General features: G+C 39.4%; 1 protein-coding gene across 1 annotated transcript in view; it reads left to right on the forward strand.

Moving 5' to 3' along the window:
• MOB3B (MOB kinase activator 3B) overlaps positions 1 to 18,367 on the forward strand; it is a 293,520-nt gene that overhangs the window by 237,089 nt on the left and 38,064 nt on the right. Inside the window, exons 4-10 of the mRNA XM_073806058.1 lie at positions 1,010 to 1,060; positions 4,747 to 4,900; positions 7,197 to 7,327; positions 10,108 to 11,273; positions 11,701 to 11,790; positions 14,128 to 14,335; positions 14,814 to 14,932. Coding sequence (XP_073662159.1) covers positions 1,010 to 1,060; positions 4,747 to 4,900; positions 7,197 to 7,327; positions 10,108 to 11,273; positions 11,701 to 11,790; positions 14,128 to 14,335; positions 14,814 to 14,932 — 1,919 coding nt within the window. The remainder of the gene's footprint in view (positions 1 to 1,009; positions 1,061 to 4,746; positions 4,901 to 7,196; positions 7,328 to 10,107; positions 11,274 to 11,700; positions 11,791 to 14,127; positions 14,336 to 14,813; positions 14,933 to 18,367) is intronic.

An 18,367-nucleotide genomic window follows, 5' to 3' on the forward strand; every position in this document is an offset into this window, starting at 1 on the left:
ATAAATATATTTAATACATTTTAATATAATTTTAAAATAATGATATAACAATCACATGCTTGAGAAGTAAACTTGCCTCTGCTTAGCGTCAATTGTTGGTGTTTCCTAAGATTATTAATGGGGGAAAGTTCAGAGTGAGAGTTTACAAAATCAAAATTATCATTTTACTTTTTCTGACAAGAAAATTGTTCCTTATAAAATACTTGTGAAAAAATAACAACCCAGGATGGCTCTCCTCTCAGGTCTTGAAAGAGGAGTGGTCTAATTGAAGACAGTGGACTGTTATTACATGAAACCCTATGTTCTCCAGTTCATGCAATCCAAGTATGTTTCTCATATGATTACTCTAATATTATTCACTTTCTTGATATATTTAAATATAGGAATCTGATCATCCTGGTTGGCCCCTTCTTAAATATCTTCAGTAATTTTCTACTAGGTTTGGGGTCATATTATAAGTTCTTAACCAGGCATTCAAGTCTGAAATGATCTGACCATTGAAGAACTTGCCAGTATCATCTCTGGTCACATTCCTCACCCACATTCTCCACTCCAGAATACCTGAAGCTCTCAGAGCTTACCGAACCTGCTTATGACACCTGAGTTTGCTCACAGTGGAATGACCTCTCTCTTACATAGTTTGTCTGGCAAACAATTTCTAGTCCTCTGAGCCTATACAGGAACATCGTCTCCCTCTCAAAGTGTTTCTGGCTTTTGGAAGTTGAATTAGATCCCTCTGTGCATACCACCTGTGCATCTCTATGAAAGCCCTCATTACCCTGCAACATAATTAACAGTGATTCTTGTCTGTCTCCCAAATTGAGAGTGTGCATAAGACCTTGTTCATTTCTGTAACTTTAATGCCAACCACAGGGTCTGGCACATGATAGGAACTCAAGGTATAACTTTTAGATGACTAAAGTAACAAACGAATGAATGTTCTATCAAAAATTTACTGAAGCCAAATTACCTTATTTTGTTATCATGTTCTATTTTGTTTTTTAAACAGAACCAATCCAGAGTCCAAATGAGCCTGCATTTTGGACAATGTTAGCTAAAGGTAAACTCATAGTAGTTAGGTAGCTGGGAAAATGTTTTGGTTTTCTAAAGTCTTCTGTAAGAAAGCCAAGATCAGTGTAAATTGTTCTAATACTAAGAATTAATAAGTCAACATTTTGCTGCCATCATCACATGTAATAGCAAATGCAAAACAAACCCAGAAATCTGATCAGTGTCACACATTTTCTGATTCTCTCCCCCAAACTCTTATTTTCCTACAAATGTTGCAATCTAGTCATTTACTTTATGATTAAAAATGTTAAATAAGGCTCTTGCTCAATATAATCCCTCTTTGTATTTGGAGCAGTATGCACATGGAGAGGCATGAATGAATGCAAGGTATATATCAAAATATATGCATGCATAAAAGTAATATATAAACCATAAAGGTACAATCATGCATGTATAAATGTAACATGCATAGCATTTGTATGTATGCATGTATAAATGTAACATGCATATCATCTATATATACATACATGTATAAATAGAATTCATTTATCACACACATATATGCATGTGTTATAAATGTGAAATATATACCATATTCAGTGGATTCTAACTTGCAGATTCTGTATTTGTGAATTTACCTGTATCTAAAATTTATCTGGAACCCTCCACTTGCAGAACTTTCACAGTCATTTGTGGACACACACAGAGTAGCAAAAAAAATTTAATTGCCTGATGCTCTTGTTCCGAGCTGAGGTAGAACAAAGGACTTCTTTTTTCAGCTCTCATGCTTTAAACAAGTTCCTTTTTTGTGGTCTACTTAGTGCTGGGTGTTTCGCATTTTTGTGCTTTCTGTTGGCGATTTTGCTATTTTAAATGCCCCCCAAGTATAGTAGTACAATGCTGTTTAATGTTCCTAAACACAAGAAGGCTGTGATGTACCTTAGGAGAAAAGTGTGTGTATTATATAAGCTTCATGTAGGTGTGAGTTATAATGCTGTTGATTGTGAGCTCAGTGTTGATGAGTCAGCAGTATATACTAAATAAAGTGTCTCTAAACAGAAACACACACATAAAACAAGGTTAGATATTGATTGGTTGATGAAAAGTAGTGACCAGAGGCTCACAGGAACCTAACCCTGTATTTCCCTTAGGAACAATGATGGTTCAGTATTCACTAATTCAGTGCTCACATAGCTTAACCATGACTACCATGAACAATGAGAATAAGCTGTATACACACACACATATTCACACACAAAAGTAAGTGAAGTTTGTTTACCGTAACACCAATTTATTGTTTTAACAGCTATAAATGCAACCACCAATGAGGACAACCAACGAGATCAATTTTCTCACCCAATTCCAAGTGAGAACAAAATACTTCAATTAAAGGGATACATAAATACTTTCACACATTTTAGTGTCTACATGGTGATACTGTTTTCCTCAGTAAGGTATAGAATATGTAACAAGGTAGCATGGTGGCTGACATCATACCAGAGAGGACATTTACAGTTTTAGGAAAGTTATGGTTCCTAAACAGTGTTCTTCAATGACCACATTGCAGATGACTATTTCCATCTTCCTGTTTTGTAACTTATATTCCTGAAACAGTAAACCAAATGAAGGAGTAGGCAAGTGAACAATATTTAGGATGCAGTTGTCTTAAATTGACAGACTTTTTTAGAGCAGTTTTAGGCTTATAGAAACATTGAGTAGAAAGTACAGAGTTCTCATATATTCCCCCTGCTCAGTTTCCCCTGTTATTGATATCTTCCATTGGTGTTCCATTTCATAACAAGGCAATATATTAATTTTCCCCAAACCTCTGTCCTACAAAAAGACATTGAAAAAGAAATAGCATCTGATAATACACCTAAGGCCTGTCACCTCAATTCTGTACTGGATTATTTGACAAGTACAGCCACTTGCCTTTCAGTGCATCAAGAAAACAGAGTCAGTCTTCTTTGTTTAGAAAAGTGATATACAGTAATGACAAATGCTTTAGAAATATTTTGTCTTTTCAAGTAATTAAAATGAGCATCACTGATTTTCTATTACGTATTGAGCACATACTACACTATACATACATTATTATGTCAGCCCTCACAGCAACTCCATGAAAGTTGGTATTATCTCCATTTTACTGATGAGGAAACTGAGGCTTAGAGGAAAAAAAAAAAAAAGCTGTCCAAACTTGTAATTCGCTTTTCTATAATTTCCAGTGGTTAGGAATTTCAAACCCTTCTCTAGTTTTGACCACCACCTTGATAAACAAAATGTACTATAAGTACACCTATTTACAAACACCCTTTTAAGGAATAGCAAAGCAATTCAGGAGCACAGTCCATTTTAACCTAATTTGTTTATTCCCAAAATAATCTCCCTCAAAGTCAAGATATCAGTCATTGACAACTGTGTACATTTCACTCCCCTTGGCCTAGGATTGCACTTGGACAATTACAAGTTTTTTAAATATCAGAGAGTTAGACATGGGAGCTTGTCATTGCTTATTACCAAAATATCATTACCTAGAAAATCATGAAAACCATTGGAACTTTTGGGTGGTAGGAGGTTGGGGGAAAGGAGAGAAATAGCAACATGGTTATTTAAAGTCACCATTAAATGCCTATTAAGTCAGACATATATTTAGGAAGATATAAAATTTGGCAGTAAAGATATATTTTCATTACTTTAGTAAAAAGACTTTTGACGTTTCTGGATCCAGACATGATTTTTATTATATAATGTATTTTAGAAATTTAACTAAATTTCCATTTCTTTAACATCAAGTACACTAGATTTGATCACAGTAATAAAATGGCAAATTCAGTTCATTTTTTTTATAAACTTATTTATTTTTGGCTGTGTTGGGTCTTTGTTGCTGCATGCGGGCTTACTCTAGTTGCGGTGAGTGGGGGCTACTCTTCGTTGTGGTGCGCGGGCTTCTCACTGCAGTGGCTTCTGTTGTGGAGCACGGGCTCTAGGCGCGTGGGCTTCAGTAGCTGTGGCATGCGGGCTCAGTAGTTGTGGCTCGCGGACTCTAGAGCTCAGGCTCAGTAGTTGTGCACGGGCTTAGTGGCTCCATGGCATGTGGGATCTTCTGGGACCAGGGCTTGAACCCATGTCCCCTGTGTTGGCAGGCAGAGTCTTAACCACTGCGCCACCAGGGAAGCCCGCAAATTCAGTTCTTAAGCCTTGTGGAGAAAGCATTGTAGTACATCATCCTTTTAGCTTAAAAGAAAGTCAACGTATGTCCCAACAGTAGAATTGCATCTTCCTCTCTTGAAGGACTAATCCCTTGTGTGTAATTTCATCACATTTTTAATAGCAATCTCTTCAGAGTCTTGAATTGTTTTTCTTTTATATTATTCAGGGAGGAAGTCTGATACATATTTTAACATCTGGTAACCTGGGTTTGATACCAAATTTTGCCACTTATTAGCTATGTACCAAGGGCAAATCCATAAACTTCTGTGATCCTGGAAAATGGAGCAAAGGACAGCTCCCCCAAGATTGCTGTGAAGGGGAAAGGTAAAAAAGTTAAGAGTACTTGGCCGTAGGGAGTGGCCTATAGCCTTCTCCTTTGCATTGCATGAGGGTAGCGGGGAGAATTCAGTGAAGACTCCGGGTGGTGAAGGCTTCTCTTCAGTTGCTTTGCGATCCTTATTCCTCCAGGAAAACGTGCCGAACAGAGTCACTCTTTCCCATTGCATTTTCTTTCTTTCCTCTCAGACTCTGATGTGAATGCTACAGATGAAGACTACCTGGCAGAACTACAGGAAGCCAAATTAAAGTTAATGCTGGGCCTCTTGTTGATGACTCTCTTCCTTTTTGTCATCCTCTTGGCAATCTGTAGTGCCGTGATGTACAAAATGAAGACAATGAAGTAAGTCTACAGACCTCTGGAGTCTTTAAAACACATGAGAGGAAACACCCAACCTGCTCTCTTTAGTAGAGTGCTAGGCAAACGTGACTCCCAAGTTCATAAGGTATTCATTTTGGCTCCATTTCCCCTATTTGGAAAGGAGCATGGGGCTGTCTCTCAGGGAATATCCCACTTGGACTTTTTCCCAATATTTTAAATGGTCATCTAGAGATAGAAACAACCCTAGTCAATTGGAAAGGATATAGAGAATCTAGAAATGCATTCTCTTTTAATAGCCTTGAAACAAAAGGGCTATGACCTCTGTTCTAAATAGCACATCTGTGTAGGGTCTAACATTTTTCATTCATTTATATAGTGTTATAATAAATAGCTAATACATTGGATAGAATTCATATATCACTTTAAGATGCTTTCCTAAGCCAAGCTGCAAACGTACACAATTAAAAACAATTTTTGATGTATGTATTTTTTTTTCAGATATAAAAAAGCTTATCAGAGTGGTGAATACTCTATCAACCCAGAGCTGGCAACTCTTTCTTACTTTCATCCATTAGAAGGCGTATCAGACACACCTTTCTCTAAGACTGCTGAGAGCAGCACATTTTGGGGCACCACTTCTTCAGAATTAGGAAATCAGACACAAGGTCAAAATCTAGGACAATGGACATGTTATCCACAGGCTCCGATGAGACAGGCATGAATGATGAGTCAGACTTCAGAGTGAGGAACAGAGAGAGGAACCCACTGATGAATAGACAACTTTAATTTTTTTGTCATAAAAAATAGCTTGGTGACACTCATGTTATGATTTGGAAACTCTGCTGAGACCTTCGAACTTTCTGGTGTTTTAAAAGGAGGGCATATTCAATAAAAAATCTCTCAGCTATAAAAACTATTTAATGGAAAGAAATAGAAGGAAATAAGGTGTGGAAAACTTCATCAAGTAAAACTGATCCTGGAAAGTGACTTAAGGAAAGTATTCATTCTAGGCTGGTTGTTTTTAAAATGAGAACATTTAGTTTTTTACCTTACTTGGGGGCATTTTGAGGACTTTCAGGCTAATCACTACTAACTATGCCCCTCCCCACCACCAAAGCAAAAAAAACACACCTGTTCATGTTTTACTGGCAAAACAGGTGCGCCGTATCAAGAGACAAAACTAGTACTAGAGACTCTTAGCATTCTTCAATTGTTTCCAAGTCATCAGGGTCCTCTCATAGGACAGTAAGATTTAGGACCTTCTAAAGTATCCATAACCATTTGAGATAACATTGTTTTTCAGAAGAAAAGAAAGGAAGGAGGGATCCCAGCCTGTAATTTCCTAGAGGGGGATCCATGGACCCTGAATTTTTTAGAACTGGAGGACCCTTCCTTCTGTCTTCCCCCAAGCACCCAGGCTCAGTATGTGCTATTGAAAGAAAAGCAAACATCTCAAAGACTAATTGAAGTCATCAGTGACTTATGAGCCTATCTATCCTAGGAGTATTTCAGTTTACAAAGAAGAACAATGGAATAGGGAACTGTTTCCCTTTTAGGAATCAGTTTCAACTGGAAGGATTTTAGGGACATGTACCAGGTCCTTTGTGGATATGTGTTGATGATGGGAAGGGAAAGAACTTGTCCTCCTAAATTCTCACCTACCTTATGCTAGGCACTTTGGTACACTACAGAACACTGAATTCTACTACCCTATGAAAGACAAGTTTATTTTACAGATCAAGAAAGGAGAACTCGGGTAAGTCAGATACCTTGCCTAAGATCACCTGCTAGAGAGAGGCAAAGTTTAGATGTGCTTCACAGCTGAGGTTCTCTCCATGATCCATGAAGGTTAATAGCCAAACTTATTATAAGTCAAAGGATGTTGTTTAGGAACAAGGTAGGCATCCACAAGGCAGGAGATTCCTTAATCCAAGGGTCCTTTCAGCTCTTGGGAAATTGTTTTCTCTACCTGTAGGTTAGGTCTTTATGAACCTTCTTCCCCATGGAGGACAGACACACACTACACCCACCTGATGCGGCCCTACCATCTGTTCTCTAGATCATTATTATTTTCTCCCCTGACGCCAGCCCCAACCTCCCCATTGGCTGGGAAAGCTACGAAGCTCCGCCTTCGAGTAGCAACGGACTATATAAGGCGGTACCCTGGCTGGAGAAGAGGCAGCAGGGTGTGTGTTAAGCTTTGCGTGCTTTTGCCGTCAGTGCACACAATTTTCGAAGCCAGAGGAGGTGGCCTTGAGCAGTAGCCCATGCTGCCCTCCGTGGGTTACTTCTGCCATTTTCCATGCCCTTTTGACAGCCCCGGGGGTCGGTGCCAGCGTTTGTGCTGCCAGTTCAGGCACCGGGAAATGCGGTGGGAACTGAGTGAGGCAGCTCGTGGCAGCAGCTTGGAGGTGCTCGGAGCGCAGCGGAGCCATGTTGAATCCATAGGTGAGAAAAGGCTTGTGGGTAGAATGTCAGGTGGGCTTGGGGAGGGGTTGGCTACGAACCGTTCCCACCTTTTTACTCCACCCACCCTTGGAAGGGACCACGAATTTTCTTGCTTGGAAAGAGGTGTAAGGGTTGCTGTTGTCTCCAGTACTAATGTACTGTACCTTGAGAAAATTACTCAATACGGCTTTACTATGCCTAAAAGGGCCAAAAGGGATGTGAACTATATATATTTTTTAAATTGGTATCTCATCCTCAGTTGGCGTTACTCGCACATACCATTGTAGGTAGCATTGTAAAGTGCAGTCATGGTGTTGGGGGCAGGGCATGAAGAATGTCAGGTAGTCCTTACTGAAGTTCGCTTTCTTCTGCCCCCTCCCCTAGCCTAGAAGCGAGGAGAGGGTCATACAGCCCAGGCTGGTGTGTATGTGTGCTGGGAGGAGGAGTGTCTTTTCATTTGTCCCCTGCTGACCCTCCATCCCATGACTAAACCTGGATTTCCTAAACAGGTTGTCTGGACCTCTGATGTGTTTGTTTCCTCTTAAAGGACAAAATAAAACCAGTTCCTTTTTAACTCGTTTCCCCCCATTCCGAAACACCCTTGCATTTCCTTTCTCTGATGCCCATAATCTGTCTCTTCCCCAGCCCTCAAAAAGGGCTGTTTACTCCCACCTACCTACTTAAGGGCAATTCCTATAGAGTGGCTATTATGGGCAAGAGGAAAACAAGCACTTGCCTTCGAACGAGGAACCAAGTTGTTAAGAGTTCCCAAGAGTAAATCTTCCCAGCATCGCACACCCAGGTTCAGGAGCCTTAAGGGCTAGTCCTTAGTCCCTCTTACTTCGCCCCTCCCACGTCAAGTGTGTTCGACATATACCGAGCAGTGAGGGTGCTATGCAAGATCCTGTTTGAGGACGTTCTTCGAGAGCCTTTTGGGTGGTCACACAGTTCCTGAAACCGTGGAGCAGGGGCGTCCCAGGGACATTCGGGAAGATGGTTGGCTTAGGCGGGTCATCCGCAGAGAATCTCCGCCCCAGTAACAGAGAGCTCAGCTTCCAGGCCGGCTCTACGTGGGTGGCCACCCCGCCCCCAAGGCTCCGGAGGGGGGGAGCGGGGCGGGGCCAAAGTCACGTGGCCAGGGAGGCAGGGCGAGGAGTGTGCTGTGGACCGGCGTGTGCGGACCGGTGATGCCAGCTCCTGGGAACGCGGGATCCTAGAAAGGCATGCACAGTAAGATGCACGTGCGTGGTCTTGTGTGGTTTTATCCTCGCTTCCTGTCACCCATCCGCAGTATGGAATTACTCTAAGGAGCTTCCTGGGCTCTGGGGAAAGGTGATGGGTGGGGTGGGACCCCGGTTGTGGCGAAGAGGATTTACAAGTCAGAAGGAGCTGTTTCCAATCACCTGTAGCCTGAGCGAAGGTTGTAAGTGTGCCTCAGACTTCAAAATTTGCCCTCCAAATCTAGCTTCTGATGGAGCAAAAAAGTTTTAAACTTCTGACATGGAGGGAAAGTACAGCTTTTTGTTTGTTTTTTCAATAGCATCCCAACGCACTGCTTAAATAGCCTTTCCTGAATCATGGCAACCAGATAAAACCCAGCTTATGCCAAAATGCAGTTCTAGCTGGTTACCCAGAGTTTACTCCCCTTTCCAAGTTTATTTAAAAAGCAATTCGCGCCATTTGTTTATGTTTGGAACATAGAATAGTCCTCATTCTTGTGCCGGCTCTTCGCCTTTTTCCTACTCCATCAAAATGCCCCGCACCTTTGTTACACACGTTGTTTTGGATTGCAATAGAGTTGATTTCTTAATAGAAAACAAATGGTAAATTGAAACGCTAGCGAGCCAGGAGAAAGCTCATTGTGTAAAGAGGAAGCACATGTGTGTTATCAAAACATGTAGGTTATCTAAAATAAATTCAGAGTTTTAACGAGTGTAATTTGGACATCTCATATCTGAAATTTCTTGTTTGGGCGAAGAGAGAAGTATGTAAATTATCCCATAATTTCCATAGGAAAGTATATCTTGGAGAGAGGGAAGAGGTGGGGATTTCCTTAGTGAAAAGTCAGGAAAGGAGCTGCCAGGTATTGTGAAGAGCCGTGACTAGCAGCCTGATCTCTTGTCGCTATCCTGGGTTTCCTCAGGAGTGTGGATCCAACTGGCCTGGAGTTCTATTTTTTTGATTTTGTTTAAGGTTTTTTTAACGGTTGGTTGGTTGTGGAAGGGTGTGTTTTGCTTAATTTGGTGTTTGAGGCATTCTGTAGAATATCAGGGACCTTAGTGAGAATGTTAAGAACCACTAAATTAAGAAAACTAATGTTTTTAAAAAACTTTCTTGTGACAGAGGAGATATATTGGTGTGTGAGACTATGTACAGTTCTGTGTAAGAGGCATTCGACTATTTGAACTATTACCAAATTGTCACTGCTTGGTAAATAATAAGGTGAATCGTGTATATCCAAACCGTGTCACGTTTGACACAGTTTAATATGTATACACGTGGCCTATCTCACAGATGTATAGTTACTCTAGTAATGAGACACGAATGTACTTTAATGTCATGGGAATGAGCTAGACATTTGAAAGACTTAATCAGTGATAGCCGTTGACATTCTCATTCCAGGAACTGACCTGTTAGTCAACAATTCCCTGCATTTAAGGCTGGGTTTGGAAAAGTTAATGTCCTTGTGATAGGAAACTCATTGTCCAGGATATTCTGGAGTCCACATTTCATCTTAAGTGATGTTTAAAGATAAACTCATCTTCCATTAACAACACTAGGCACAACTATGGAAGAATTGGAAAGAATCAACAAAGAAATCGAGTCAGTCAAGGCTGAGGTTGCAGAAAAGCGGAAGAGGCTCTCCAGGTTTACTTTAGCGCTTGAAGAGCTATCGCAAAGCCCCGTGGCCTCCTTGAGTGACACAATTGTGAGACAAGGTTTTCCTGAAAATAGCCTGCTCCCAAAAGAACAGTGGAATGAACCGTCAAAGAGCAAAGAGAGTCAGCCTAGAAAGTACGTGATGGACCACAGATGTCCAGCAACTGACCTTGAATATGATCCCTTGCTCAATTATTCTGCAGGGCTGCTTGGGGCATCTAAAGCAAAGCAGGGTGAGACTGACAGGCAGCACTTCTGGAAGAAATCTGTGGGTGGAAATTGCCACAAGTCCCTGGAGAGCCAAAGACCTTATGTTTCACCAATACGAATTAAAATAAATCTTCAAGATTCTGATGAAGATGACCTTGTAATGGATGTACCTCCAATCATTCCTACTTCTAAGAAATCTAAACCATTTAGAGGCTTTAAATATCAGAATATGGATGAAAAGATACAAGTATCGCCCCTGGAGGAGAGAAATCTTCAGATCAGTGGTATAGAAGAGGAAAAAATAGATGAAACCCAGCTAACCACACAAACAGATGATGACAGTAACAAGTTCGAACCACCAAAATCACACCTGAAAACCTCACTAGATACTAAAACTAACATAAACTTGTGGGGTGTTAAAGACCACATTTCTAAGATGGAAAGCTTTGGTGGTGAGGAAAAGCATGTCTGTATTTCAGGAGGAAGTATAACTTGTGCACCTCTCAGTGACAAAGAAATACAGAAGGAAAGTCATAATGAAAGTTATCCAAAGAGCAGAAGACATGTAAATACAATTGATGATACTCAGAAAGAAGAAACTGAATGGCGATACTCACCAAGCCAACTCCAGTTCTCTTATTCAGACAATCATGTGAAAGACAAAGTTCTGAGAGTACAAGACGACAGTCAAGACTTCACTACTTTTGAAGACAAGAGATTAGTTGAATTTGATTTTGGTAAGGAATGTACTGAAGATGACACTCCCTCTGAGGCTGATGACACTGTGAAGGAATGTCTTCGAATTTTCAATAAGTTCACACGAAGCAAAGCTCGTAAGGGAGAGACTGCTAAGCAGGTTGGTCACTTTTTAAAAAATCCTTTTCCTAAATCTAAAGGAGTTTCCCTTAAATATATATTCTCTATATTCTAAACTCTATAGAATATATATAACATCTATTATATATATTTCTAATACTTATGATTAATAATGTATTAAAATAAGGCAAAACCTTGGTAATTGGCCAGCCATCATGTCTTGCAGACTTGACATTTTCCAGAGACCCTGGTATTATGTACAGTAACTTACAGTTGATTTCCCAAATTAGAGGTATCTTTTATAGGAATCTATGCATGTCAGATTATCCAAATTAAATTATTTTTTCTGAATTATTTTTTAATAATTTGCCTGGCATTTTGTAGCTTGGATTCCTGTGGCTCTTCAGGAAACATATCTTTGCTTTTACTACCCTGAAATTGGATAAGTCTTATCTTTTTCCCATTAGCCTTCAGGAAAGCAAATGGAATTAGATATGCAATATTACCAAAACATTTCTGGACCGAAAAGGAGGATTGCACACACTGCCAAGTTTGATGTGAGTCACTTTGTTTCTCTTTCTCTCCCACTTCCCACCCTCCCGGTCTCTCTCAGTAGTTTATGAACTACCTACCTTGTCATTTCAAGCTTTAAGTATATTCCAGTACTTGTTATCCTATTATCCACTAGGGGGCGCAAGTGGGCAGTCAATAAATTTCTTGCCTACTTGTAAGCATTTTCTGAAACCTTCATTTTTCTCCCCCATTATCTAACGTTTTCATTAAGAGAAGGTATGTTGTTTTTGTATAACCTTTTAACTATAAATTAATATGGTTAAACCTTATTATTTTCAGATTCTGTATTTGCAAATTTGCCTCTTCAGTAAAATTAATTTGTAACTTTAAAATCAAGACTCATGCTTTTGTGGTCCTCTGTACACAGGCGCAGTGGCCAAAAAAATTGAATTGAATCGCCTAACATGCACGTTCCCAACTAAGTTTGAACAAGGCAACACTGACTTCTTGTTCAGCTGTCATACTGTTAACCAAGGTCCTTACCTGCGTCTGTCTGGTGCCATGTTTTCTGCATTATTGTGTGTTTTGTTGGTGATTTTGTTATTTAAAATGGTCCCCAAGTATAGTGCTGTCTAGTGTTCCTTGGTGCAAGAAGGCTGTGCTGTGCCTTACAGAGAAAATGTATGTGTGTTAAACAACTTTGTTCAGGCACGAGTTATTAGTGCTGTTGACCACAAATTCAGTGTTGATGAATCAGCATTATATACTAAATGAAGTATCTTTAAACAGCAACACGCATATAACAAGGTTATGAAACATTGGTTGATGAAACTGCTGTGACCAGATACTCACCTGTAATGGTTCAGTATTTGCTAGTTCATTGTTTGCGGGACTCTATAGAACTTAACTAGCGTGAGTAAGGGGAATTGACGGTAGTTTTTCAAAGCAATTTGAACCTCTTGTAAATTTATATTATAAATGCTGAAGTTCTTTTATGACATGTAAAGAAACTGTACAAACACTGCAGCGAGTATTATTCCTTTAACACTTTTGTGTTAAAAAGTGCTATTTAACCCAAACTTTATTTCTCTGCTCTAGTGTCTGTATTATTTTTACTTGGTACATACTGACAGCAGAATCTTCTGCATGGCATAAAAAGACTTTATGCTTCCAAGTCGCAAATAAGACCCTGAATTCCAGTTCTTTACAGAATAGTTGAACATGCTTGAGCAAATTATTTAATTTCTCTATTTCATTTTCCATATCTGTGAAATGGAGATAGTGAATACCTGCGCATCCCGGGGTCAGATACTATATTTACTAAACTAGTTTCTCTCCCCTTCTCTCTTATGAAACAGGTTTTTAGGAGGGTAACCTTGTTTCTCTTTAATTGCAAGTGATGTGGTGGTTAGTTTTCACATTACTGTGCTATATAACTTCCCCCCAAATTCTTATATTTAAATGATTGTCGGTTTCATCAGCAATTTTTTAAGAATACATTCTCACAACTAGAAGTAACTGGGCAAAAGAAGATAAAGATTTTTATGATTTTAAAAATATGTTACCGGGCTTCCCTGGTGGCGCAGTGGTTGAGAGTCCGCCTGCCGATGCAGGGGACACGGGTTCGAGCCCCGGTCCGGGAAGATCCCACATGCCGCGGAGCGGCTGGGCCCGTGAACCATGGCCGCTGAGCCTGCGCGTCCGGAGCCTGTGCTCCGCAATGGGAGAGGCCACAAGAGTGAGAGGCCCGCGTACCGAAAAAAAAAAAAACAAAAATGTTACCATATTGCCTTCTAGAAGAGTTGTGACAATTTACAGTCCTACACAGTGTTCCAGGGTTCCCTTCCCACAAACCTTACAAAAAATGGGTATTATCATTTTTTAAACCTGTAAATCTGAGTGAAATTTTATTTCCTTAGTTTATATTACATTTCTTTGATTACTAGTGAAGCTGAACATTTTTTCATATGTTCCCTTCTTTTCTCATAATGAACGTTGCTGTGGAGAAGTCTGATGCTAGCCTGCTATTTCTCCCTGTATGGGTCACCTGATACGCCTGCCAGGTTACCTAATGGATTCTTTTCTTAACTTTGAATTTCAATAACTTCATTAGGATATGTCTTATTACCACTTTTACCTGCATACAAAGTGTCATTTTCTTATAAGATTTAATTTTCTGTTATTTCAAGAAAAAAATGTCTTAAATTATATGCTTAAATTGTTCAGTTTTTTTATTTCTGGGAATATTCCAATTATGTGTGTATCGGACTACATGTAGTATTGTGAATGTAGTCAATTCCAAAGAGCTTTTGTGCAAAAGGAAAGTGAAATTATCCATTTTTAAAATCAGGATTTTTTTGTTTTATGTTGATGCTCTATAGGTTCCAACCAGTAAAGAGATCACTAGCCCATCCAGGGGACCAGTCCCACCATTAATTAGTCACACTGGAATCCTTCAGGCCCAGCAACAGGCAGTGCAGATAATGGCTGCCATTAAGGGTGGGCAGGCTTTTGTTGCTGCTACTTCAGAACAGAAAAAAAATACATTTGCATGTCCAGCCTCTCAGACCCAAAGGAAAGCCTCAGGAGGTATGAGAAAATCTTCTTTTTTTTAACTCACTTATTTAATAAATGAGGTTTTACCTTATTTTAAAAATGTTTCTTATCAAGTCCATATATTCCCCATTATAGTTAAGTCAATCACCTAGAGCTTTACGTGAAATAATACGATTAGCTTGATATCTAAATCATTTATATTGTTTATCTCTGTACGCTAGGCAATAAAAGGTAGTATTTTGCATGCATTCTTACATGGAGCAAGTTGCTTTATAAATTATTTAAATTTGTTCTAGGTTATACTGGAGGTGGTTATTGGGACCCTTTTGTGTTTGCATTTTGTTTTCTTCAAGAAAAAAAAATATATATAGAGAGAGAGAGAGAGAGATCAAGCCTATAAATGAAGCATTGTGAAACTTTGAGTTGATGATTGAAATAAACTCATCATCTGAGACTAATGACATTAAAATTTACCTTTTCCTTTTTCTCTCATTCATTTTAAACTTCTTAGAAAATTCATGTACATCAGACAGCCTTCATGGGGATGTAGCTCTTTCAAAGGAAAATCCAACTGCAAAGCCAAACAGATCACACATTCCTGTGGAAAGTATTGCTTCTTTTCCTGTAAAGGTACTATAAACTAAGTCTGAAGATAAGAATTTTATTTCTAATTACCATCATATACCTGTATATAGAGCCCCTTGGAGAGTGGGTATATTCTTCTCTCCGAAGACCCCTAATTCAGATAAATGCCAAACCTATTGAAGAGAAATTTCAACCTTTTTTGGTTACCCTTAGATATAGTTATTTTCATATTATCATGGGATGTGTGCCTGTGTGTCACTTTTGGTTAATTTGGTTTTCCTATCCTTGGAAACATTAGGCATTTTTTCAGACCTAAAATATCTGTAGCTATGATTAATTTAAGCTGCCTCAGAGTTTTTCAGAGAAAAGTTTTACATTGGAATATGCCTTTCAAGCCACATCCAGTGAGGGGTGTATATGTGTACATATGTGAGAGAGACAAGGAGACAGAGAGACAGACCTTTAGAAAATAATGCCCACTAGTAATATGATAATACAACCTTTCCTCTTTAGTCAATTTTCCCCTACTTGTGGCAATGATTTTTTTTTCTTTTTACCAAATATTCTTTAGCAGAAAACTACCGGTCAGTTTTAAGGCTTTGTCCCTCCTAAAAGTGAGGTAGATTAACTCATCCTAGAATTCTTAGTCTTTTTAAGTCCGTCAAAAGGAATGCTCACCTTGTTTCTAGCTGGGATCGTTTTAATATTGAACATGCAAAGATTGTCATAAATTTAAGTCCAAACATTTCTCTTAATGAAAAGGTAACTGAAAGGCATTGGGACATATATTTGTTTTAAGAATAGTAAACTGGGACTTCCCTGGTGGTGCAGTGGTTAAGAATCCGCCTGCCAATGCAGGGAACACGGGTTCGAGCCCTAGTCCAGGAAGATCCCACATGCTGCGGAGCAACTAGGCCCGTGCGCCACAACTACTGAGCCCGCGTGCCTAGAGCCTGTGCTTCACAACGAGAGAAGCCACCGCAATCAGAAGCCTGCGCACCACAACAAAGAGTAGCCCCCGCTCGCCGCAACTAGAGAAAGCCCTCGCGCAGCAACGAAGACCCAATGCAGCCAAAAATAAATAAATAAATTTATAAAAAAAAGAATAGTAAACTGCACACCTTCTTATACGCTGATCAGAGGACCAAACCATGGTTCTAAGAATCTGGATATGGAAACAGCAAAGGGATTAGATGAGTAATCAGATCAGCCTTAATAATGGTGGACATACAGGCAGCTGTCCCCCTTCTCCCTTCTGTGAGTATAGATAATTTATGCCTTGCATTTACTCTACTTCTGATGAATTTAAAACTTGAAATTATTTTTAAATTTAATTTTGGATATAAAACTTAGCTAAGATAGTTATACTTTCATACACATAGTAGGAATGTTAAACAGAACACACATGTATTCTTCTTTTCTCTAATCAATTTTATATTTAACAAGATGTTGAAACATAAAGTGGCTCATCAGAAAAGGGCCATAGGAGAATCAGAATCCTCGTCCAAAGTACCTGATGAAGTAAGACAATGCTATGTCAACCTCTTTTTTGAGAAGTATTTGGGAGTTTATAAAACAGGATGAGGCTTTTAACAAGGTCAATACTAAACAATGTAATTTATCAGAAAACACACACACACACACACACACACACTCTTAGTAACTATTACTTTGACTAAAGAACTCATGAGGCACAACTAGCAAACAATTTTATTCAGTTTCTCTCCACTACTTTTTTGAAGCCAGGCTGTGGACCTAGTTTTTTTCTCCCTCTTGAATTACTTTTCTGGTCTTGGTAATTTGTAAAAAGTACTCTGGTTACTTTTTTTTTTTTTTTAATAATTAAACTCTTTATGTTGGAGATTCATCAGGTTTTTTTAAAAATTAATTTATTTATTTTTGGTTGCATTGGGTCTTTGTTGCTATGTGCAGGCTTTCTCTAGTTGCAGCGAGCAGTGGCTACTCTTTGTTGCGGTGCGCGGGCTTCTCATTGTGGTGGCTTCTCTTGTGGAGCATGGACTCTAGGTGCACAGGCTTCAGTAGTTGTGACACATGGGCTCAGTAGTTGTGGCTCGTGGACTCTAGAGCACAGGCTCAGTAGTTGTGGTGCACGGGCTTAGTTGCTCCCCAGCATGTGGGATCTTCCCAGCCCAGGGATTGAACCCATGTCCCCTGCATTGGCAGGCAGATTCTTAACCACTGTGCCATCAGGGAAGCCCCTGGTTACTTTTAGTGGTAAAACTGTCTTAGTCCTGAGATTTCATATCAAAGCAAGTAGTTTATTAATCTGAGTTGTGTCTCCCCCTTTATGTACTGTCTAGTGAGCCACAGTCCCCACCACTCCCTATTAGGCATACCTGCTACACTCATTTATAAGCCATGCCTGGTTTCTTGGCAGCACCTGTATTTGCAGTTCCTACTCAAAACCTTTTTCCCAAATTGAAACCTTTCAGATCAGTGGCAATAGCTGTAGCTCTCACCCCATGCATATTTTCAAAATCCAATGTGGAGTGGTGAGGATGGTGGCTTAGTAGATAGAATAAGTTCCATCTAAAGGTGGGCAGATACCTCTCGGCTCCATCTGATTATTGCAGTTTGGAAATTCAAGTTCAAAATGTACAGATTTCTAATCTTCCAATAATTTTTATCTTAAAATCTCTACTTAAAACACTGTTAGACAAATACATGTCTGAGCACTAGATTTGGGCTTTGTGCTGCCCTTCCTCTGACTGAGGTGAATTCAGATGACTCTGGAGGTTATTTTAAAAGACCATGGGTGGTTGAAACAAGAGGCAGATTTCAGATCGACATGAAAAAGACCTTTGTAACTGATATGCTGTCCATAAAACAGATTCACAAAACAGTGAGCTGCCAGTTGCTAAGAGTGTTTGGGATATAAGCTAACTTGTCATCACAACAGGAGATTCATGCATTAGGAGTGAGGAAGGGTCAATTTAAGGATTCTTTTGATTAACAGCTTTATTGAGATATGATTCACATACCCTACAATTCATCCATTTAACATATATAGTTCAGTAACTTCAGTATATTCACAGGGTTGTGCGATCACTGCCACAATTAATTTAAATACATTTCCATCGCCCCCAAAAGACACCGTTTACCCTTCATCTGCCATTCCCCCACTCCTCCATATCTCCCAGCCCTAGGAAACTACTAATTTACTCTCTATTTCTATTTATTTGCCTATTCTAGACATTTCATGGAAATGGAATCATATAATATGTGGTTCTTTTGTGACTGGCGTAATGTTTTCCCCTAGCATCATGTTGTCAAGGGTCATCCACGTTACAGCATGTGTCACTGCTGAGTAATATTCTGTTTTATGGATATACACATTTTATTTCTCCATTCACTAGTTGATGGACATTGGGATTATTTCCATTTGGGGCTATTATGAATAACAAACATTTGTACAGAATGTTTATTTGTATTTGTGTACAAGTTTTTGTGTGGACAAAC

This window comes from Tursiops truncatus, chromosome 6 (assembly GCF_011762595.2).
Source record: "Tursiops truncatus isolate mTurTru1 chromosome 6, mTurTru1.mat.Y, whole genome shotgun sequence".
NCBI classification, from domain to species: domain Eukaryota; kingdom Metazoa; phylum Chordata; class Mammalia; order Artiodactyla; family Delphinidae; genus Tursiops; species Tursiops truncatus.